This window comes from Oncorhynchus kisutch, linkage group LG13 (genome assembly GCF_002021735.2).
Source record: "Oncorhynchus kisutch isolate 150728-3 linkage group LG13, Okis_V2, whole genome shotgun sequence".
NCBI classification, from domain to species: domain Eukaryota; kingdom Metazoa; phylum Chordata; class Actinopteri; order Salmoniformes; family Salmonidae; genus Oncorhynchus; species Oncorhynchus kisutch.
Window position 1 is genome coordinate 75,578,438 of NC_034186.2, and position 24,708 is coordinate 75,603,145.

The window sequence follows — 24,708 nt, forward strand, 5'->3', positions numbered from 1 at the left end:
TTTGGGGACGTGTGTGCATAAGGAAATATGGCAGTAGTGTTTCCTTGGACAGTGTCTATGCTCTCTGCGTCAAGTAATAAATGCCTGGCAGTATGTTCTTTTCAGTTGGACTTAGTGCATTGTCTGCTTAGCAGTAATAGGCTATAGTATAGGCTGTACTATAGTGTTTTATAGTCTACTATAGAATGCTGCGCGATATTGTGTGCTATTTTGTGTGTGTGTGTGTTTGCTGTGTATTTTGTTGTGGTGTGTTTATGTTGCCATGGTGTGTGTATATGTGTGTGTTAAAAGGTAGGCATAATACATGGAGAGTCTGTGTTGTGTGTGTGTGTGTGTGTGTGTGTGTGTGTGTGTGTGTGTGTGTGTGTGTGTGTATGTGTGTGTGTGTGTGTGTGTGTGTGTATGTGTGTGTGTGTGTGTGTGTGTGTGTGTGTGTGTGTGTGTGTGTGTGTGTGTGTGTGTGTGTGTGTGTGTGTGTGTGTGTGTGTGTGTGTGTGTGTGTGCGTGTGCGTGTGTGTGTGCGTGTGGTGTTTCGTATGTATTATGGTAGTTGATTAAATGGTTTGTTAAAGGGATGCTCGTTACCACACAAGTAGCAGTTAGATAGAAAATAGATGATATGGACAAAAAGTCATAGTCAATAATTCCTGATGGAGGGATGGGAGGGAAGAGGGTGAGAGATGGAGGGATGGGAGGGAAGAGGGGGAGAGCTGGAGGGATGGGAGGGAAGAGGGGAGAGATGGAGGGATGGGAGGGAAGAGGGGGAGAGATGGAGGGAGAGAAAGTGATGAAGAGAAAGAGGGATAGAGAGGGATGAATGGAAAAAGAGAGGAAGACCTTTTCCTGTCATTAGATTGGATTCCATTAAAGACCTCTGTAATTAGTCCTGGTTATCTGTTTCCCCCTTCATCCCCCTTTCCCCCCTCTCCGTTTCCATCTCCTTCTCACTCTCCCAACCTCCCTCCACTTCCTTGGCTCTCCTATCCCTCACCTTCTCTCTCTCCCAACCTCCCTCCACTTCCTTGGCTCTCCTATCCCTCACCTTGTCTACCTCCCATCCCTCCCTCCCTCCCTCCCTCCCTCTCACAGCCTCTTATCTCTGATCCTTTCCCTCGCCCTCCCCCATTTCCCCCACTCCTCTATTTTCCTCCCCTATCCCACCCCTCCTCCCTACTCCTTTCCTTAGCAGCTGGATGAGCTAGTGTTGGGCTTCTGGCTGCCCTCCCTTACCCCCCCCCTCCTCCTCTCTGCAGCATCTGAAGTTGCTAGTATTGGGGCTGACCTCCTCAGCCCGTATTCCTACTGGCTCTCTATCTCCTCCTCTACCCTCACCTCTTCTTTCCACTTCCCATCCTCTCCCCCTCCTCTCTTCAACAACTGGAGGTGCTAGTATTGGCACTAGTGCTACCCTCTATGGTTCCTTCTGGGGGCTGCTGTGGCTCTGGGGCCAGGGTTGGGCTTGGGGTCAGGGCATGGGCAGGGGCCAGCTGAGCAACAGGGACCAGGGCTGTCCCTCCTCCACCTGCACCTCCCCATCCTCCTCCCCTGTAGTCCCTCTCTCGGAGCAGGTGGAGCAAGGTGGTGTGCTGGGCAGACAGCGTGGCAGACAGGTGGGCAGGCAGGGCACTGAAGCCAGTGGTCAGCTGTTCCACCCGCGTTTCCAGAGACAGCATCTGCCGCTCCAGGTCCTCACTGCGATCGTTCAGCTCCGACATCAGCTCGTACATCACACTTTGCATCTGTACTCACGCACGTGCGCGCGCACACACACACACACACACACACACGAAGAGAGGGAGATCATTTAACAATGACATCAGCAGGGTTGGGGTCAATTTGAATTAAAGTCACTCAATTCAGGAAGTGATTCAGGAAGTGATCCATATCTCTTTCAGTTTACTTCCTGAATTGACTGACTTCAATTAGAATGAACCCAATCACTGAAGAGATATGGAGGATTCAGTAAGAGAGCCATGAAAAGGGGAATGAGAAAGAGAGAGAAGAGGAGTGAGTGTGAGGAAGGGAACCCTCTGTGTGGGCGTTATCATCTGGTAAAGGCTGAATAAGAAAGGAGAGAGAGAGAGTCAAGGCTGAATAAGAAAGGAGAGAGAGAGAGTCAAGGCTGAATAAGAAAGGAGAGAGAGAGAGTCAAGGCTGAATAAGAAAGGAGAGAGAGAGAGTCAAGGCTGAATAAGAAAGGAGAGAGAGAGAGAGTCAAGGCTGAATAAGAAAGGAGAGAGAGAGAGTCAAGGCTGAATAAGAAAGGAGAGAGAGAGTTCAGGGCTGAATAAGAAAGGAGAGAGAGAGTTCAGGGCTGAATAAGAAAGGAGAGAGAGAGTTCAGGGCTGAATAAGAAAGGAGAGAGAGAGAGATGAACCTGTAGAAGAGTCCCCTAAGCAAGCTGGTCCTGGGGCTCTGTTCACAAACACAAACACACCCTACAGAGCCCCAGGACAGCAGCACAATTAGACCCAACCAAATCATGAGAAAACAAAAAGATAATTACTTGACACATTGGAAAGAATTAACAAAAAAACAGAGCAAACTAGAATGCTATTTGGCCCTACACAGAGAGTACACAGCGGCAGAATACCTGCCCACTGTGACTGACCCAAAATTAAGGAAAGCTTTGACTATGTACAGACTCAGTGAGCATAGCCTTGCTATTGAGAAAGGCTGCCGTAGGCAGACATGGCTCTCAAGAGAAGACAGGCTATGTGCTCACAAAATGAGGTGGAAACTGAGCTGCACTTCCTAACCTCCTGCCCTATGTATGACCATATTAGAGATACATATTTCCCTCAGATTACACAGATCCACAAAGAATTCGAAAACAAATCCAATTTTGATAAACTCCCATATCTACTGGGTGAAATTCCACAGTGTGCCATCACAGCAGCAAGATTTGTGACCTGTTGCCACGAGAAAAGGGCAACCAGTGAAGAACACACACCATTGTAAATACAACCCATATTTATGCTTATTTATTTTATCTTGTGTCCTTTAACCATTTGTACATTGTTAAAACATTGTATATATATATATAATATGACATTTGTAATGTCTTTATTGTTTTGAAACTTCTGTATGTGTAATGTTTACTGTACATTTTTATTGTTTATTTCACTTAATATATTCACTTTATATATTATCAACCTCACTTGCTTTGGCAATGTTAACACATGTTTCCCATGCCAATAAATTGAATTGAATTGAATTGAGAGAGTTAAGGGCTGAATAAGAAAGGAGAGAGAGAGAGAGGGTTAAGGGCTGAATAAGAAAGGAGAGAGAGAGAGAGTTCAGGGCTGAATAAGAACGGAGAGAGAGAGAGAGTTCAGGGCTGAATAAGAAGGAGAGAGAGAGAGTTAAGGGCTGAATAAGAAAGGAGAGAGAGAGAGTTAAGGGCTGAATAAGAAAGGAGAGAGAGAGTCAAGTGTTGAATAAGAAAGGAGAGAGAGAGAGTTAAGGGCTGAATAAGAAAGGAGAGAGAGAGAGAGAGAGAGAGTTAAGGGCTGAATAAGAAAGGAGAGAGAGAGAGAGAGAGAGTTAAGGGCTGAATAAGAAAGGAGAGAGAGAGAGAGAGAGAGTTAAGGGCTGAATAAGAAAGGAGAGAGAGAGAGAGAGAGTTAAGGGCTGAATAAGAAAGGAGAGAGAGAGAGTCAAGGGTTGAATAAGAAAGGAGAGAGAGAGAGTTAAGGGCTGAATAAGAAAGGAGAGAGAGATAGAGAGAGAGAGAGAGTTAAGGGCTGAATAAGAAAGGAGAGAGAGAGAGAGAGAGTTAAGGGCTGAATAAGAAAGGAGAGAGATGAGAGAGTTAAGGGCTGAATAAGAAAGGAGAGAGAGAGTTAAGGGCTGAATAAGAAAGGAGAGAGAGAGAGAGAGTTAAGGGCTGAATAAGAAAGGAGAGAGAGAGTTAAGGGCTGAATAAGAAAGGAGAGAGAGAGAGAGTTAAGGGCTGAATAAGAAAGGAGAGAGAGAGAAAGTTAAGGGCTGAATAAGAAAGGAGAGAGAGAGAGAGTTAAGGGCTGAATAAGAAAGGAGAGAGAGAGAGAGTCAAGGGCTGAATAAGAAATGAGAGAGAGAGAGAGTTAAGGGCTGAATAAGAAAGGAGAGAGAGAGAGTCAAGGGCTGAATAAGAAAGGAGAGAGAGAGAGAGAGAGAGAGTTAAGGGCTGAATAAGAAAGGAGAGAGAGAGAGAGTTAAGGGCTGAATAAGAAAGGAGAGAGAGAGAGTTAAGGGCTGAATAAGAAAGGAGAGAAAGAGAGAGTACAGGTAGATAGAACATCCCTCCATTGGCCATCAGAGCATCGTAACCATGGTAAAGAGTGGCCGATTGAAAATATTTGTGGCAGAAGGCACTGATCCATAGAGACACACACACACCCCCTACCCACTGAACCACCCTCTCTCTTTTTCTCTCTTTTTCTTTCTCTCATGCATTCACACCCACACACTAACAGAAATACCGCCCCTCCCTCTCTCCTCTCGTCTCATTTTCTCTCTCTGTCATCCCATTTTTAACACTTGTTCCGGTTGCTAGGAGACGCAAAGCCACAGAAACAGATGGGTCAGAATGGAAACAGCGGAATGCTGAGATATATTTGGGGGGCAAAGTTATGTGTGTCAGAGGGTATTGCATGTGGTGTGTTTGTGTATGTGTTTGTATGTTTGTGTGGGTGTGTGTGTGTTTGTGTATGTGTTTGTATGTTTGTGTGGGTGTGTGTGTGTTTGTGTGCTTCTTAAATACCAGCCCCTCGTATCATGCTTGGACAGCTTTGGATAAGTGCAAGTTAGTAGCACTGATATTTGGCAGTGTCTGCCACGTACATAGACTAACATTACATGGCCTTCAGATTGCAGGCCTGAGTACAGTAAGACTAAAGCAAAGTAACTAGCGAGGTACTGCTCCCTTTCAACTGTTATGGGCAGCCTAGCTGTTTGGAGGAGGTGCTTTCTGTATCCGGAAGTGTCCATGTACACAAAGACACCAGTCAGTGGCAGAGGTAAACAATATCCTGTATGATTACAGATTTCAGCATTTGATATTGCTCTACGTGTGTGTGTGATGTGTGTCTGTGTGTGTGTGTGTGTGTGTGTGTGTGTGTGTCACCTTTGAGAGGTCCACCAGAGTGTTGGCCTGATCACTCAGTTTCCTCTGCTCCATCTTCACACTACGCAGTCTGCAAAGAAACACACATACACTGTGTCACACACTTACACACTGTGACACACACACATCGATGATGCATCCACAAAAGAGTTAAGCCAGAAAACTGCTAGATCACAGCCAGGTAACAGTTATTAGCCCAGCTAGGTTAGCAGCAGGTGTATAGCATCAGATTCTAGAATTAGACAGCATAGACCAGACCAGGAAGTACATACAGTAGAAGCCAACTGATCCAACAGCTTCAGTTAGCACCATTCACTGGACAGGAGTTCCATTCGGCTTCCAGAGCAGGTATAAACCCATCATTGTCTAATCTATTTTCACGTCAGACTAGACAGGTGTCAGACTAGCTAGCCAACCTCTACAACTAATTAACACAGGTTAACCACTATTTTCATGATCAATGGCGTTTTTCATTCATCATGGATGAGCTAGCTAGAAATAGTTAATCACGTCTATCAGGATGTTTCTCATAATGATGCTGGGTCAGCCCTGTCAACCAATCACAATGTAGTGTTTCCTGTCCTTGAACTAACCACAGAGACCTAGGCTAGACAATATGTCTGGGTTGTTAATACATGTAAGTGTATTGAGGGCTGCGGGTCAGAGATGTGATGTGTGTGCTCTCACTGGTGGATGGCCTGCAGAAACTTCCTCTGGTGTTTGCGGACTCTGGAGTGGTCAATCTTCTTCTGTAGTTTGGTGTGTTTGTAGATGAGCCAAGTCTCCCTCAGAACATTGGCCGCAGCATTTTTTATCTGCACGGAGAGAACACAAACACACACAGTTACACAGGTAGCCCCTGGCAACCGAGTCAGGCAGCAAATCTACCCGACCTCTTCACCGGCCCCATCTCTCTCTATCTTCCTCTCTCTCGTTCTCAGTCTCTATCTCTCTTCCTCTCCCTCAACACACAGACAATGTCTTCTTTCAACTCACTCCTCTGTTTTTCTCTTCTCCTGGAGAGTACAACAGTCCCTACTCTCTCTGTCCCTCCACACACATTTGCTCACATACAGTCAGTCACACACTGTCCTTACGTAGAGTCAGCCTCCACAGCCCAGTACTATTCATCCACACAGAGACCTGTCCTTAGGGAGAGTCAGCCTCCACAGCCCAGTACTATTCATCCACACAGACCTGTCCTTAGGGAGAGTCAGCCTCCACAGCCCAATACTATTCATCCACACAGACCTGTCCTTAGGGAGAGTCAGCCTCCACAGCCCAATACTATTCATCCACACAGAGACCTGTCCTTAGGGAGAGTCAGCCTCCACAGCCCAGTACTATTCATCCACACAGAGACCTGTCCTTAGGGAGAGTCAGCCTCCACAGCCCAATACTATTCATCCACACAGAGACCTGTCCTTAGGGAGAGTCAGCCTCCACAGCCCAATACTATTCATCCACACAGAGACCTGTCCTTAGGGAGAGTCAGCCTCCACAGCCCAATACTATTCATCCACACAGAGACCTGTCCTTAGAGAGAGTCAGCCTCCACAGCCCAATACTATTCATCCACACAGAGACCTGTCCTTAGGGAGAGTCAGCCTCCACAGCCCAATACTATTCATCCACACAGAGACCTGTCCTTAGGGAGAGTCAGCCTCCACAGCCCAATACTATTCATCCACACAGAGACCTGTCCTTAGGGAGGGTCAGCCTCCACTGCCCAATACTAGTCATCCACACAGACCTGTCCTTAGAGAGAGTCAGCCTCCACTGCCCAATACTAGTCATCCACACAGAGACCTGTCCTTAGGGAGAGTCAGCCTACACTGCCCAATACTAGTCATCCACACAGACCTGTCCTTAGGGAGAGTCAGCCTCCACTGCCCAATACTAGTCATCCACACAGAGACCTGTCCTTAGGGAGAGTCAGCCTCCACTGCCCAATACTAGTCATCCACACAGAGACCTGTCCTTAGGGAGAGTCAGCCTCCACAGCCCAATACTAGTCATCCACACAGAGACCTGTCCTTAGGGAGAGTCAGCCTCCACTGCCCAATACTAGTCATCCACACAGAGACCTGTCCTTAGGGAGAGTCAGCCTCCACAGCCCAATACTATTCATCCACACAGAGACCTGTCCTTAGGGAGGGTCAGCCTCCACTGCCCAATACTAGTCATCCACACAGACCTGTCCTTAGAGAGAGTCAGCCTCCACTGCCCAATACTAGTCATCCACACAGAGACCTGTCCTTAGGGAGAGTCAGCCTCCACTGCCCAATACTAGTCATCCACACAGAGACCTGTCCTTAGGGAGAGTCAGCCTCCACAGCCCAATACTAGTCATCCACACAGAGACCTGTCCTTAGGGAGAGTCAGCCTCCACTGCCCAATACTAGTCATCCACACAGACCTGTTGTCACGTCCTGGTCTTAGTATTTTGTGTTTTCTTTATTAATTTGGTCTGGCCAGGGTGTGACATGGGTTTTACTTATGTGGTGTGTTTTGTCTAGGTTTTTTGTTGTAGGTATTGGGATTGTGGTATAGTGGGGTTTTCTAGGAAAGTCTATGGTTGCCTGAAGTGGTTCTCAATCAGAGGCAGGTGTTTATCGTTGTCTCTGATTGGGAACCATATTTAGGCAGCCATATTCTTTGAGTGTTTTGTGGGTGATTGTTCCTGTCTCTGTGTTAGTTTGCACCAGATAGGCTGTTTAGGTTTTCACGTTACGTTTGTTGTTTTTTATTGTTCGTGTTTAGTTGTTTTATTAAACATGTATCAAAATTACCACGCTGCATTTTGGTCCGACTCTCCTTCACCGCAAGAAAACTGGTACACCTATCCTTAGAGAGAGTCAGCATCCACAGCCCAATACTATTCATCCATACAGACCTATCCTTAGAGAGAGTCAGCATCCACAGCCCAATACTATTCATCCATACAGACCTGTCCTTAGAGAGAGTCAGCATCCACAGCCCAATACTATTCATCCATACAGACCTGTCCTTAGAGGGAGTCAGCATCCACAGCCCAATACTATTCATCCATACAGACCTGTCCTTAGAGAGAGTCAGCATCCACAGCCCAATACTATTCATCCATACAGACCTGTCCTTAGAGAGAGTCAGCATCCACAGCCCAATACTATTCATCCATACAGACCTATCCTTAGAGAGAGTCAGCATCCACAGCCCAATACTATTCATCCATACAGACCTGTCCTTAGAGAGAGTCAGCATCCACAGCCCAATACTATTCATCCATACAGACCTGTCCTTAGAGAGAGTCAGCATCCACAGCCCAATACTATTCATCCATACAGACCTGTCCTTAGAGGGAGTCAGCATCCACAGCCCAATACTATTCATCCATACAGACCTGTCCTTAGAGGGAGTCAGCATCCACAGCCCAATACTATTCATCCACACAGAGACCTGCCCTTAGAGAGAGTCAGCCTCCACAGCCCAGTACTATTCATCCACACAGAGACCTGTCCTTAGAGAGAGTCAACCTCCACAGCCCAGTACTATTCATCCACACAGAGACCTGTCCTTAGAGAGAGTCAACCTCCACAGCCCAGTACTATTCATCCACACAGACCTGTCCTTAGAGAGAGTCAACCTCCACAGCCCAATACTATTCATCCACACAGACCTGTCCTTAGAGAGAGTCAGAGGAGAGACCTGGGAGGAGTCACAGTCACCGCCTCTGCCATTTCAAATCACATTCTAACACACACATTTTCAACAAATCAAGCTTGATTAATTGAACCAGGTATGTTAGTGCTGTGGTAGAACAAAAGCCTGCACACACACACCGTGGTTCCCCAAGACCAGGTTTGAAGAAATCATCAGTAGGACACCCTGGAGGGTGGCAGTGAGGGAGCATGTATCAATCAGTGAAATGGATCAATTAGCTCAGTGTGTTAGATGCTAAGTACAGTCAGGTGTGCTGCATGGCTGGAAAAACACACTGCTTCTGGAACTCCAGCACCAGGGATGCCTAGCTAGCCTTGTTATATATGTACATTATGTATATTCTGTGTGGTTTAGTAGGTTGCTATGCAATTACAACACAGGGGCCTGAAAAATCCCCTCAACCCCTTCCTTTGAATGAGGGAACATCTCTGAAGACATAAATTGAATGAGGACTTCAAAGAGATACTGTGCAGTGAACAAAACAATTATCCCCCCGTCTGAGGAGCACAAAGGACCTGGCAGCACTGCTAATCAGCATGAGTCCACCGCAGTCAAGGACTGCACACACACACACACACACACACGCGCGCACGCGCACGCACGCACGCACGCACGCACACACACACACACACACACACACACACACACACACACACACACACACACACACACACACACACACACACACACACACCACACACACACACACACGAACAGCAGTTCTTAGGGCTGGTGGGAGAGTTCATTCACTCTAGGAGAGTGTGTTTTAATCAGAAGGTAAACAGATAACATGCAGGTTGGAAATGTCATTGCATTTGCTGGCTGGCACATTCTGAAATTATCCGGAGTGTCATAATGATGTCACAACAACACCAAGGTGCTCCCTAGCAACTTTACCGCCACATAGTTACAACACTATCGTCCTTGTTAGTCACATAGTTACAACGCTATCATCCTTGTTAGTCACATAGTTACAACGCTATCATCCTTGTTAGTCACATAGTTACAACACTATCATCCTTGTTAGTCACATAGTTACAACGCTATCATCCTTGTTAGTCACATAGTTACAACACTATCATCCTTGTTATTCACATAGTTACAACGCTATCATCCTTGTTAGGCACATAGTTACAACGCTATCATCCTTGTTAGTCACATAGTTACAACGCTATCATCCTTGTTAGTCACATAGTTACAACGCTATCATCCTTGTTAGTCACATAGTTACAACGCTATCATCCTTGTTAGTCACATAGTTACAACGCTATCATCCTTGTTAGTCACATAGTTACAACGCTATCATCCTTGTTAGTCACATAGTTACAACGCTATCATCCTTGTTAGTCACATAGTTACAACGCTATCATCCTTGTTAGTCACATAGTTACAACGCTATCATCCTTGTTAGTCACATAGTTACAACGCTATCATCCTTGTTAGTCACATAGTTACAACGCTATCATCCTTGTTAGTCACATAGTTACAACGCTATCATCCTTGTTAGTCACATAGTTACAACGCTATCATCCTTGTTAGTCACATAGTTACAAAACTATCATCCTTGTTAGTCACATAGTTACAACACGATCATCCTTGTTAGTCACATAATTACAACGCGATCATCCTTGTTAGTCACATAGTTACAACGCTATCATCCTTGTTAGTCACATAGTTACAACACTATCATCCTTGTTAGTCACATAGTTAAAACACGATCATCCTTGTTAGTCACATAGTTACAACACTATCATCCTTGTTAGTCACATAGTTACAACACGATCATCCTTGTTAGTCACATAGTTACAACACTATCATCCTTGTTAGTCACATAGTTACAACACTATCATCCTTGTTAGTCACATAGTTACAACGCTATCATCCTTGTTAGTCACATAGTTACAACACTATCATCCTTGTTAGTCACATAGTTACAACACTATCATCCTTGTTAGTCACATATGGGTGCTGTTACCGCCCTTGTCATAACCTATTTGTGTGTGTCAACATCTTGGGTTATGGGTTCTTATTGGTTGTAACATAACAGTTGTTTGAAGTGGCATCCGATGGTTAAATCCTACAGGTCATGTTTTAGTGAACTGAAGTTCCTCTAGAATACTGACAGACAGGACAGGTTATTGGAGAGCAGTTTAATAAACATCTAGTATCCACAGAACCCTTAGTAGATTGGCAGGTCAAATGTCATCTGTCAGCTGATTCATCTCATGGTTAAGATGATAGTGATAAAAGATGGCAGTTTATGTCTGCTCCGTTTTACTCCGGTACTTTCAGGACCAAGACTAGCTCCACCTTCCTATTTATTTGGGAGGAGGTCTGCAGATAGACTTCTCCTAAAGCTTATAACAGGATCAGTACAACAGACAGCGGGGAATAGAGACTGCAAGAGGTTAGACATCTTAAATAACTGTCATCCTTTCACGTGTCCTGCTGTTTTCAGTGTTGATACTGAACACATATTAATTAACACAATATTAATTCAGATCAGAGATAGTTTAGGAAAGGAAGATAACCTAACAATGGGATTTCCTGAGGTCAAATGTTTTCTTCTTTATTCCAGTCCTCCCTACTCAATCTGGTATCCCTATTAGGGCCATATGGCCATCTCCTACCCAGCCAGTCATGTTGCTGCCATATTTGTAATTTTTAAATTTTTAAATTTAACTAGGCAAGTCAGTTAAGAACAAATTCTTATTTACAATGACTGCCTACTGAAAGGCAAAAGGGCTCCTGCTGGGACGGGGGCCTGGGATTTAAAAAATAATATAATCACAATATAAATATAGGACAAAACACAAATCACAACAAGAGAGACAACACAACACTACATACAGAGAGATCTAAGACAACAACATAGCAAGGCAGCAACACATGACAACACAGCATGGTAGCAACACAACATGGTAGCAACACAACATGGTAGCAGCACCATACATGGTACAAACATTATTGGGCAGGAGAACTTGTATTGTATTTAAGGGTTAAAAAGGCTTCTGAAATTTGTAATTTCCACTTAGAAATGTCAGACTTGATTTTGCCTTATGAAGAATATATCAACCTCTACACAAATGTCCATCCAAATCACAATTCACGTCTTGTTGCTGCAATATTATTGTCCTGCTGTAGCAAACTGGTTCAAATTAAGATCCTACATCTGTACCTTGGCACAGGGAAGCCATGTTGGTGCCGTATGGCTTCCCCCTACCTGGGCACTGGCCAGCCATGTTGGTGCCATATGGTTATCATGGCCTGACCTCGTACTTGGAGTCAGCTTTGTTTCTATTCTGGATCCTTCCTTACATAACACAGCAAACTCACTGTGACCAAATGCAAATGCAATTTGGAGAACAATGGTGGTGGTTCTGACGGCTCCACCTGTTAGTGCATGGTGCTAGCAACCCCAGAGTTAGAGATTTGATTCCCGCATGGGCCACATATATACTAACTAACCATGATATTATATTATGATTTATACTACATATTCATGTTATTATCATATTATTATATACTACATATCCATGTTATTATCATATTATTATATACTACATATCCATGTTATTATCATATTATTATATACTACATATATCCATGTTATTATCATATTATTATATACTACATATCCATGTTATTATCATATTATTATATACTACATATCCATGTTATTATCATATTATATACTACATATATCCATGTTATTATCATATTATTATATACTACATATTCACGTTATTATCATATCAACAGGTGGTTGAAGGGGAGTGAACCATGAGGGGGGCAGGTTGCTGGGAATTGTGAGTGACCACTTCATATGAGGGGGAGACAGTGAGGGCTAAGGACATGACATCACTAAGTCCACTCACTCCTCCACTGTGAGCATTGGAATGTACCTCAGGGCGGGGGGAGGGCATCCTCTCAATATAAACAGTTTCACAGTCTAGAGCCCAAATCCCAATAACTCCAGCAAAACAGTCCAACATCTGGTCACTAATCGGATTAACTGTGTGGTAACGCTTAATGTGGGATTACAGGATAACATGTACTGGCCTAACAGGTCAAGGACCAGAGAGGAGGACCAGAGGGATGAGCTGGAATCTAGGTGACATTATTATCAATTTATTTTTTATTTTTTTTTAACTGGAAATGATCAATCATTATCATTAATAATGGTAATGATTGTCATGTGTGTTTGTGGATTGTCAATGGCAATTACCAACTCAGAGAACATGGTTTCTACAGCTTTATATGATTACTCTGTGTCCCCATGGTAAAATGTAGTTTCTGCTTACAGTGTAATTGATATCTAATGTGTGTAACGTGTATAAGTGTATAATTAGCAATGTGGACAAGGCATTAGAATGGTGTTTTCTTGGAGAACGTGTAACATCAACAAACTTCCAATTACCCTGGCAATGACCTCCCACCTACCTCCCCTTCAACGCTGCGTGTCACACAAAGGTGACAAAGGAAGGAGACATGTCTCTCTCACACACACACACACACACACACACACACACACACACACACACACACACACACACACACACACACACACACACACACACACACACACCTCTCAGAGAGAGAGAGAGAGAGAGAGAGAGAGAGACCCTGACCATAGAGTCGACACCACAGCAGAACAGTCCACACCAGACCCTGACCATAGAGTCGACATCACAGCACAACAGACAAATGAAGAACCCCAAGCCCAGAGGCTCTCACCCCCTCTGAGCACCCCCCCTGTCAGCCACCCTGATAGCCCTTCTGTCAACCCCCCCACACCCACTGAGGACAAACACAAGACACAGATTGTACTACTTATGGACTCAAATGGGAAATATATAGAAGAAAAAATACTTTTTCCCAAACACAGTGTGTCTAAACTCTGGTGTCCAAACACCCAGCGTGCCCTAGACCTTCTGTCTGAGGCCAAACTAGGCTCACCCAGCCACATAATAATACACACAGGCACAAACGACCTGAGAGCACAGCAGGAAAGAGTGGCCACAGCACTGAAGGGAGTGATTGAAAAGGCTTCTTCTACTTTCCCCAACGCACAAGTGGTTATCTCCACCCTGCTACCACGAAAAGACTTCCACCCCGCCACAATACAGCGGGTAAATGCAAGTATTTCCCGTGACTGTGCCTCAAAACCAAACGTTTTCCTGGCCCACCACTCCACCCTGGACTTGAACAGCCTCTATGACCAGGTCCACCTCTACAAGGCAGCAGTGCCCACCTTTGCCCGGACTTTAAAGGACATCGCTCTCAAACGTATCCCCAACACTCCACACAGGAGCAACAGATCAATAGACACCCCACCCAGACCAGCGAGACACCCTCCCAGATCTGCAGGACCTCCCCCTGGACCTACACATAGAGGACCCACGCCAAGAGGAACTACATCCAGACCACAGTACGCCCAGACACATCCACACCCCCACCCCAACCAATCAACACCCCCCCACGTCAACCATGCCCACACTCCATTTAGGCCCCCTCAGATCAGACCTATGCCACTCCTGCCCACCCCATGCACCCCACCCCCGCAAAGAGGGCCTCAACATGGAAGCCACACATACGCCCAGGTAGTGAGCGGGCAAACAGTCCCAACCCCCACTCTCACATTCGCCCAAGCCAATGGCATGTACCAGATGCTCAGCAGGCTCTGCTCACACTTACTGGCCTGAGGCTAAACCACGACCAACAACATTGGACACTCTATGGAACAAAAAGCCTTCACTATATTATCCTGGAATATCCGAGGCCTGAGGTCATCTGCCTTTGGCCTAAAGAGCAGAAACCCGGACTTCACCAAAGAAATCGGTAATACAGACATTGTCATCCTGCAAGAAACCTGGTATAGAGGAGATGGACCCACTGGTTGCCCTCTAGGTTACAGAGAGCTGGTAGTCCCATCCACCAAACTACCAGGTGTGAAACAGGGAAGGGACTCAGGGGGTATGCTAATTTGGTATAGAGCAGACCTAACTCACTCCATTAAATTAATCAAAACAGGAACATTCTACATTTGGCTAGAAATTCAAAAAGAAATTATCCTAACAGAGAAAAATGTCCTCCGGTGTGCTACCTATATCCCCCCACTAGAATCCCCATATTTTAACGAAGACAGCTTCTCCATCCTGGAGGGGGAAATCAATCATTTCCAGGCCCAGGGACATGTACTAGTCTGTGGCGACCTAAATGACAGCATTCCCTCCCCCATATGCCCCCCTAGGCACAACTATGACAACATAACCAACAAAAACGGGTCACAACTCCTGCAGCTCTGTCGCACGCTGGGTATGTACATAGTCAACGGTAGGCTTCGAGGGGACTCCTATGGTAGGTACACCTATAGCTCATCTCTTGGCAGTAGTACTGTAGACTACTTTATCACTGACCTCAACCCAGAGTCTCTGAGAGCGTTCACAGTCAGCCCACTGACACCCCTATCAGACCACAGCAAAATCACAGTCTACTTAAACAGAGCAATACTCAATCATGAGGCATCAAAGCCAAAGGAACTGAGTAACATTAAGAAATGCTATAGATGGAAGGAATGCAGTTTGGAAACCTACCAAAAAACAATTAGGCAACAACAAATTCAATCCCTCTTAGACAATTTCCTGGGTAAAACGTTCCACTGTAATAGTGAAGGTGTAAACTTGGCAGTAGAAAATCTTAACAGTATATTTGACCTCTCAGCTTCCCTATCAAATCTAAAAATCTCAAATAGAAAACCGAAGAAAATTAACAATAATGACAAATGGTTTGATGAAGAATGCAAAAATCTAAGAAAGAAATTGAGAAACCTGTCCAACCAAAAACATAGAGACCCGGAAAACCTGAGTCTACGCCTTCACTATGGTGGATCACTAAAACAATACAGAAATACACTACGGAAAAAGAAGGAACAGCATGTCAGAAATCAGCTCAATGCAATTAAAGAATCCATAGACTCTAACCACTTCTGGGAAAATTGGAAAACACTAAACAAACAACAACACGAAGAATTATCTATCCAAAATGGAGATGTATGGGTAAACCACTTCTCCAATCTTTTTGGCTCTATAACAAAGAATAAAGAGCAAAAACATATACATGATCAAACACAGATCTTAGAATCAACTATTAAAGACTACCAGAACCCACTGGATTCTCCAATTACATTGAAAGAGTTACAGGACAAAATAAAAACCCTCCAACCCAAAAAGGCATGTGGTGTTGATGGTATCCTCAATGAAATGATCAAATATACAGACAACAAATTCCAATTGGCTATACTAAAACTCTTTAACATCATACTTAGCTCTGGCATCTTCCCCAATATTTGGAACCAAGGACTGATCACCCCAATCCACAAAAGTGGAGACAAATTTGACCCCAATAACTACCGTGGAATATGTGTCAACAGTAACCTTGGGAAAATCCTCTGCATTATTATTAACAGCAGACTCGTACATTTCCTCAATGAAAACAATGTACTGAGCAAATGTCAAATTGGCTTTTTACCAAATTACCGTACAACAGACCATGTATTCACCCTGCACACCCTAATTGACAATCAAACAAACCAAAACAAAGGCAAAGTCTTCTCATGCTTTGTTGATTTCAAAAAAGCCTTCGACTCAATCTGGCATGAGGGTCTGCTATACAAACTGATGGAAAGTGGTGTTGGGGGTAAAACATACGACATTATAAAATCCATGTACACAAACAACAAGTGTGCGGTTAAAATTGGCAAAAAACACACACATTTCTTCACACAGGGTCGTGGGGTTAGACAGGGATGCAGCTTAAGCCCCACCCTCTTCAACATATATATCAACGAATTGGCGAGGGCACTAGAAAAGTCTGCAGCACCCGGCCTCCCCCTGCTAGAATCCGAAGTCAAATGTCTGCTGTTTGCTGATGATCTGGTGCTTCTGTCACCAACAAAGGAGGGCCTAAAGCAGCACCTAGATCTTATGCACAGATTCTGTCAGACCTGGGCCCTGACAGTAAATCTCAGTAAGACCAAAATAATGGTGTTCCAAAAAAGGTCCAGTCACCAGGACCACAAATACAAATTCCATCTAGACACTGTTGCCCTAGAGCACACAAAAAACGATACATACCTTGGCCTAAACATCAGCAACACAGGTAACTTCCACAAAGCTGTGAACGATCTGAGAGACAAGGCAAGAAGGGCATTCTATGCCATCAAAAGAAACATAAATTTCAACATACCAATTAGGATTTGGCTAAAAATACTTGAATCAGTCATAGAGCCCATTGCCCTTTATGGTTGTGAGGTCTGGGGTCCGCTCACCAACCAAGACTTCACAAAATGGGACAAACACCAAATTGAGACTCTGCACGCAGAATTCTGCAAAAATATCCTCCGTGTACAACGTAGAACACCAAATAATGCATGCAGAGCAGAATTAGGCCGATACCCACTAATTATCAAAATCCAGAAAAGAGCTGTTAAATTCTACAACCACCTAAAAGGAAGCGATTCACAAACCTTCCATAACAAAGCCATCACCTACAGAGAGATGAACCTGGAGAAGAGTCCCCTAAGCAAGCTGGTCCTGGGGCTCTGTTCACAAACACAAACACACACTACAGAGCCCCAGGACAGCAGCACAATTAGACCCAACCAAATCATGAGAAAACAAAAAGATAACTACTTAACATATTGGAAAGAATTAACAAAAAAACTGAGCAAACTAGAATGCTATTTGGCCCTACACAGAGAGTACACAGCGGCAGAATACCTGACCACTGTGACTGACCCAAAATTAAGGAAAGCCTTGACTATGTACAGACTCAGTGAGCATAGCCTTGCTATTGAGAAAGGCCGCCGTAGGCAGACATGGCTCTCAAGAGAAGACAGGCTATGTGCTCACTGCCCACAAAATGAGGTGGAAACTGAGCTGCACTTCCTAACCTCCTGCCCAATGTATGACCATATTAGAGAGACATATTTCCCTCAGATTACACAGATCCACAAAGAATTCGAAAACAAATCCAATTTTGAAAAACTCCCATATCTACTGGGTGAAATTCCACAGTGTGCCATCACAGCAGCAAGATTTGTGACCTGTTGCCACGAGAAAAGGGCAACCAGTGAAGAACAAACACCATTGTAAATACAACCCATATTTATGCTTATTTATTTTATCTTGTGTCCTTTAGCCATTTGTACATTGTTAGAACACTGTATATATATATAATATGACATTTGTAATGTCTTTACTGTTTTGAAACTTCTGTATGTGTAATGTTTACTGTTCATTTTTGTTGTTTTTCACTTTATATATTCACTTTGTATGTTGTCTACCTCACTTGCTTTGGCAATGTTAACACATGTTTCCCATGCCAATAAAGCCCTTGAATTGAATTGAATTGAGAGAGAGTTAAGGCTGAATAAGAAAGGAGAGAGAGAGAGAGTTAAGGGCTGAATAAGAAAGGAGAGAGAGAGAGAGAGAGAGTTAAGTGCTGAATAAGAAAGGAGAGAGAGAGAGAGAGTTAAGGGCTGAATAAGAAAAGAAAGAGAGAGTTAAGGACAAGAATGAGGACAAGAGAGAGAGAGAGAGAGAGAGGGTGAGAGAGAGAGTGAAGAGAGAGAGAGAGAGAGTTAAGGGCTGAATAAGAAAGGAGAGAGAGAGTTAAGGGCTGAATAAGAAAGGAGAGAGAGAGAGAGAGTTAAGGGCTGAATAAGAAAAGAAAGAGAGAGTTAAGGACAAGAATGAGGACAAGAGAGAGAGAGAGAGAGAGAGAGAAAGAGAGAGAGAGAGAGAGAGGGGGTGAGAGAGAGAGTGTGAGAGAGAGAGAGAGTTAAGGGCTGAATAAGAAAGGAGAGAGAGAGAGTCAAGGGCTGAATTAGAAAGGAGAGAGAGAGAGAGAGAGAGAGAGAGAGAGAGAGAGAGAGTCAAGGACTGAATAAGAAAGGAGAGAGAGAGAGTTAAGGGCTGAATAAGAAAGGAGAGAGAGAGAGTTAATGCTGAATAAGAAAGGAGAGAGAGAGAGAGAGAGAGTCAAGGGCTGAATAAGAAAGGAGAGAGAGAGTCAAGGGCTGAATAAGAAAGGAGAGAGAGTTAAGGGCTGAATAAGAAAGGAGAGAGAGAGAGAGAGTTAAGGGCTGAATAAGAAAAGAAAGAGAGAGTTAGGACAAGAATGAGGACAAGAGAGAGAGAGACAGAGAGAGAGAGAGAGAGAGTTAAAGGCTGAATAAGAAAGGAGAGAGAGAGAGTTAAGGGCTGGATAAGAAAGGAGAGAGAGAGAGAGTTAAGGGCTGAATAAGAAAGGAGAGAGAGAGAGTCAAGGGATGAATAAGAAAGGAGAGAGAGAGAGAGAGAGAGAGAGAGAGAGAGTCAAGGGCTGAATAAGAAAGGAGAGAGAAAGAGTTAAGGGCTGAATAAGAAAGGAGAGAGAGAGAGAGTTAAGGGCTGAATAAGAAAGGAGAGAGAGAGAGAGAGAGAGAGAGAGTTAAGTGCTGAATAAGAAAGGAGAGAGAGAGAGAGAGTTAAGGGCTGAATAAGAAAAGAAAGAGAGAGTTAAGGACAAGAATGAGGACAAGAGAGAGAGAGAGAGAGAGAGAGAGGGTGAGAGAGAGAGTGAAAGAGAGAGAGAGAGAGAGAGTTAAGGGCTGAATAAGAAAGGAGAGAGAGAGTTAAGGGCTGAATAAGAAAGGAGAGAGAGAGAGAGAGTTAAGGGCTGAATAAGAAAAGAAAGAGAGAGTTAAGGACAAGAATGAGGACAAGAGAGAGAGAGAGAGAGAGAGAGAGAAGGAGAGAGAGAGAGAGAGAGAGGGGGTGAGAGAGAGAGTGTGAGAGAGAGAGAGAGTTAAGGGCTGAATAAGAAAGGAGAGAGAGAGAGTCAAGGGCTGAATTAGAAAGGAGAGAGAGAGAGAGAGAGAGAGAGAGAGAGAGAGAGAGAGTCAAGGGCTGAATAAGAAAGGAGAGAGAGAGAGTTAAGGGCTGAATAAGAAAGGAGAGAGAGAGAGTTAATGCTGAATAAGAAAGGAGAGAGAGAGAGAGAGTCAAGGGCTGAATAAGAAAGCAGAGAGAGAGTCAAGGGCTGAATAAGAAAGGAGAGAGAGTTAAGGGCTGAATAAGAAAGGAGAGAGAGAGAGAGAGAGTTAAGGGCTGAATAAGAAAAGAAAGAGAGAGTTAGGACAAGAATGAGGACAAGAGAGAGAGAGAGAGAGACAGAGAGAGAGAGAGAGAGAGAGTTAAAGGCTGAATAAGAAAGGAGAGAGAGAGAGAGAGAGTTAAGGGCTGGATAAGAAAGGAGAGAGAGAGAGAGTTAAGGGCTGAATAAGAAAGGAGAGAGAGAGAGTTAATGCTGAATAAGAAAGGAGAGAGAGAGAGAGAGTCAAGGGCTGAATAAGAAAGCAGAGAGAGAGTCAAGGGCTGAATAAGAAAGGAGAGAGAGTTAAGGGCTGAATAAGAAAGGAGAGAGAGAGAGAGAGAGTTAAGGGCTGAATAAGAAAAGAAAGAGAGAGTTAGGACAAGAATGAGGACAAGAGAGAGAGAGAGAGAGACAGAGAGAGAGAGAGAGAGAGAGTTAAAGGCTGAATAAGAAAGGAGAGAGAGAGAGAGAGAGTTAAGGGCTGGATAAGAAAGGAGAGAGAGAGAGAGTTAAGGGCTGAATAAGAAAGGAGAGAGAGAGAGTCAAGGGATGAATAAGAAAGGAGAGAGAGAGAGAGAGAGAGAGAGAGAGAGAGAGAGAGAGTCAAGGGCTGAATAAGAAAGGAGAGAGAGAGTTAATGCTGATAAGAAAGGAGAGAGAGAGAGAGAGAGAGTCAAGGGCTGAATAAGAAAGGAGAGAGAGAGTTAAGGGCTGAATAAGAAAGGAGAGAGAGAGAGTGTCAAGGGCTGAATAAGAAAGGAGAGAGAGAGAGAGTTAGGGCTGAATAAGAAAGGAGAGAGAGAGAGTCAAGGGATGAATAAGAAAGGAGAGAGAGAGAGAGAGAGAGAGAGAGAGAGAGAGAGAGAGAGAGAGTCAAGGGCTGAATAAGAAAGGAGAGAGAGAGAGAGAGAGAGAGAGAGAGAGTCAAGGGCTGAATAAGAAAGGAGAGAGAGAGTTAAGGGCTGAATAAGAAAGGAGAGAGAGAGAGAGAGTCAAGGGCTGAATAAGAAGGAGAGAGAGAGAGAGTTAAGGGCTGAATAAGAAAGGAGAGAGAGAGAGAGAGTTAAGGGCTGAATGAGAAAGGAGAGAGAGAGTTAAGGGCTGAATAAGAAAGGAGAGAGAGAGAGAGAGTTAAGGGCTGAATAAGAAAAGAAAGAGAGAGTTAGGACAAGAATGAGGACAAGAGAGAGAGAGAGAGAGAGAGAGAGAGAGAGAGTTAAAGGCTGAATAAGAAGGAGAGAGAGAGAGAGTTAAGGGCTGAATAAGAAAGGAGAGAGAGAGAGAGAGTTAAGGGCTGAATGAGAAAGGAGAGAGAGAGTTAAGGGCTGAATAAGAAAGGAGAGAGAGAGAGAGAGTTAAGGGCTGAATAAGAAAGGAGAGAGAGAGAGAGAGTTAAAGGCTGAATAAGAAAGGAGAGAGAGAGTTAAGGGCTGAATAAGAAAGGAGAGAGAGAGAGAGAGTTAAAGGCTGAATAAGAAAGGAGAGAGAGAGAGAGTTAAGGGCTGAATAAGAAAGGAGAGAGAGAGAGAGAGTTAAGGGCTGAATGAGAAAGGAGAGAGAGAGTTAAGGGCTGAATAAGAAAGGAGAGAGAGAGAGAGAGTTAAGGGCTGAATAAGAAAAGAAAGAGAGAGTTAGGACAAGAATGAGGACAAGAGAGAGAGAGAGAGAGAGAGAGAGAGAGAGTTAAAGGCTGAATAAGAAAGGAGAGAGAGAGAGAGAGTCAAGGGATGAATAAGAAAGGAGAGAGAGAGAGAGAGAGAGAGAGAGAGAGAGAGTCAAGGGCTGAATAAGAAAGGAGAGAGAGAGTTAAGGGCTGAATAAGAAAGGAGAGAGAGAGAGAGAGTTAAGGGCTGAATAAGAAAAGAAAGAGAGAGTTAAGGACAAGAATGAGGACAAGAGAGAGAGAGAGAGAGAGAGAGAGAAAGAGAGACAGAGAGAGAGAGAGGGTGAGAGAGAGAGTGTGAGAGAGAGAGAGAGAGTTAAGGGGCTGAATAAGAAAGGAGAGAGAGAGAGAGAGAGTTAAGGGGCTGGAATAAGAAAGGAGAGAGAGAGAGAGTTAAGGGCTGAATAAGAAAGGAGAGAGAGAGAGTCCAAGGGATGAATAAGAAAGGAGAGAGAGAGAGAGAGAGAGAGAGAGGAGAGAGAGAGAGAGAGTCAAGGGCTGATAAGAAAGGAAGAGAGAGAGAGTTAAGGGGCTGAATAAGAAAGGAGAAGAGAGTTAATGCTGAATAGAAAGGAGAGAGAGAGAGAGAGAGAGAGTCAAGGGCTGAATAAGAAAGTGAGAGAGAGAGTTAAGGGCTGAATAAGAAAGGAGAGAGAGGAGTGTCAAGGGCTGAATAAGAAAGGAGAGAGAGAGAGAGTTAAGGGCTGAATAAGAAAGGAGAGAGAGAGAGTCAAGGGATGAATAAGAAAGGAGAGAGAGAGAGAGGAAGAGAGAGAGAGAGAGAGAGTGAGAGAGAGAGAGAGAGTCAGGGCTATCGAAAGGAGAGAGAGAGAGAGAGAGAGAGAGAGAGTCAAGGGCTGAATAAGAAAGGAGAGAGAGAGTTAAGGGCTGAATAAGAAAGGAGAGAGTGAGAGGGACATTTGTCAACATTTACATGTTCTTATCAGATGAATGGCTATAGAATGTAGGGTCTGTTTATAAGTCAACTAAGGCCTCAGAGATACATTTTTGTCTTCTGATAACCCGGATGTGTGTGATATGTTATTGTAGCACTGGTGATTATGCCTGTCATGTCCCGATAATGTCAAGGAAAAGGCCTACTTGTGAATGGATCATTTTGTGCCCTCATGACGTTTTCTGGATTGAGGTCTTTTATTTGCTAGATTATTAAATCATTTATAGGACAGTTTGTCATTTAAGTCCACAGAAAATGTCAACCATTACCATGCCACAGTCATTGCCCTGCTCAACCATTACCATGCCACAGACATTGCCCTGGTCAACCATTCCACAGACATTTCCCTGGTCAACCATTACCTTGACAACAGACATTTCCCTGGTCAAACATTACCATGACAACAGACATTTTCTGGTCAACCATTACCATGACAACAGACATTGCCCTGGTCAACCATTACCATTCCACAGACATGTCCCTGGTCCACTTATTTCCTGATAAAATCAGTCAAAGTTGAAGTAGTAGGCTACTGTTTCTCCTCCATATCTGTTGGTCGTATGCCACCCTGTGGTCGATGGTGGAATCATATTTTACTGAGAGCAGAAAACAAGCGTGTGATGAAACTATTCCTACAACGTCTGGAACGCTACAAAACACCAGAAATAAGTGGTGTCTTTCGGTTGGCTGTGTGCACGAATGTGATTTCAGCATTTTGGTACATCGCCTACTTGTGTGTAACCAGACGGACATTTAGACAAGAAATTCAATGTATATAGAATTTATGCCGTGTTGCATGATGAGAAAACAGTCGGTCCGTGATATAATATAGTAAAACAAAATGTATTGCTTTTTCTTCACCTTGTCCGCAATTGTATTCGTAAACATCATTAAACCTTGTTCAATATGATGTGGTATATCAGTAGTAGAAGTGGTAACCGTGAGTCAAACACCTTTGTCCTGGAAGGAGTGCTCCTCTACCAACGTGTACAACTCATACTTACCTGGCAAGGGAGACACCGTGATCAAGAAGGCGGTTCACCCAGGGCGAGGCTCAGCCATTGCACTCCGGCTGTGCTGACCCCTGCGAATTTCTCAAATGTGGAAATCTCGATTGCATAATTTCTGGTAGTGGGGGACTGCGTTCGCGCTCTCCCCTGATCTTGATGTTAAAAACAATTAAGGTACATATTTAATTCCATGTGTTTCATTTAACTCTCACTTCTATTGAGTTTCGTGTTGAGAGGGACATTTGTCAACATTTACATGTTCTTATCAGATGAATGGCTATAGAATGTAGGGTCTGTTTATAAGTCAACTAAGGCCTCAGAGATACATTTTTGTCTTCTGATAACCGGATGTGTGTGATATGTTATTGTAGCACTGGTGATTATGCCTGTCATGTCCCGATAATGTCAAGGAAAAGGCCTACTTGTGAATGGATCATTTTGTGCCCTCATGACGTTTTCTGGATTGAGGTCTTTTATTTGCTAGATTATTAAATCATTTATAGGACAGTTTGTCATTTAAGTCCACAGAAAATGTCAACCATACCATGCCACAGTCAATTGCCCTGCTCAACCATTACCATGCCACAGACATTGCCCTGGTCAACCATTCCACAGACATTTCCCTGGTCAACCATTACCTTGACAACAGACATTTCCCTGGTCAAACATTACCATGACAACAGACATTTTCTGGTCAACCATACATGACAACAGACATTGCCCTGGTCAACCATTACCATTCCACAGACATGTCCCTGGTCCACTTATTTCCTGATAAAACAGTCAAAGTGAAGTAGTAGGCTACTGTTTCTCCTCCATATCTGTTGTCGTATGCCACCCTGTGGTCGATGGTGGGAATCATATTTTACTGAGAGCAGAAAAACAAGCGTGATGAAACTATTCCTACAACGTCTGGAACGCTACAAAACACCAGAAATAAGTGGTGTCTTTCGGTTGGCTGTGTGCAACGAATGTGATTTCAGCATTTTGGTACATCGCCTACTTGTGTGTAACCAGACGGACATTTAGACAAAGAAATTCAATGTATATAGAATTTATGCCGTGTTGCATGATGAGAAAACAGTCGGGTCCGTGATATAATATAGTAAACAAAATGTATTGCTTTTTT

General features: G+C 44.0%; 1 protein-coding gene and 1 non-coding gene across 2 annotated transcripts in view; one reads left to right on the forward strand and one right to left on the reverse strand.

Moving 5' to 3' along the window:
• Positions 1 to 1,159: 1,159 nt before the first annotated feature.
• LOC109885397 (small conductance calcium-activated potassium channel protein 3) overlaps positions 1,160 to 24,708 on the reverse strand; it is a gene marked incomplete at its 5' end in the record, with an annotated part of 41,071 nt that continues 17,522 nt past the window's right edge. The window contains 3 exon segments of the mRNA XM_031787406.1: positions 1,160 to 1,739; positions 5,111 to 5,180; positions 5,798 to 5,925. Coding sequence (XP_031643266.1) covers positions 1,371 to 1,739; positions 5,111 to 5,180; positions 5,798 to 5,925 — 567 coding nt within the window.
• On the forward strand, positions 23,566 to 23,729 carry LOC116353183 (U1 spliceosomal RNA). The gene has a single exon (XR_004202551.1). It is a non-coding gene; the product is annotated as a U1 spliceosomal RNA (small nuclear RNA).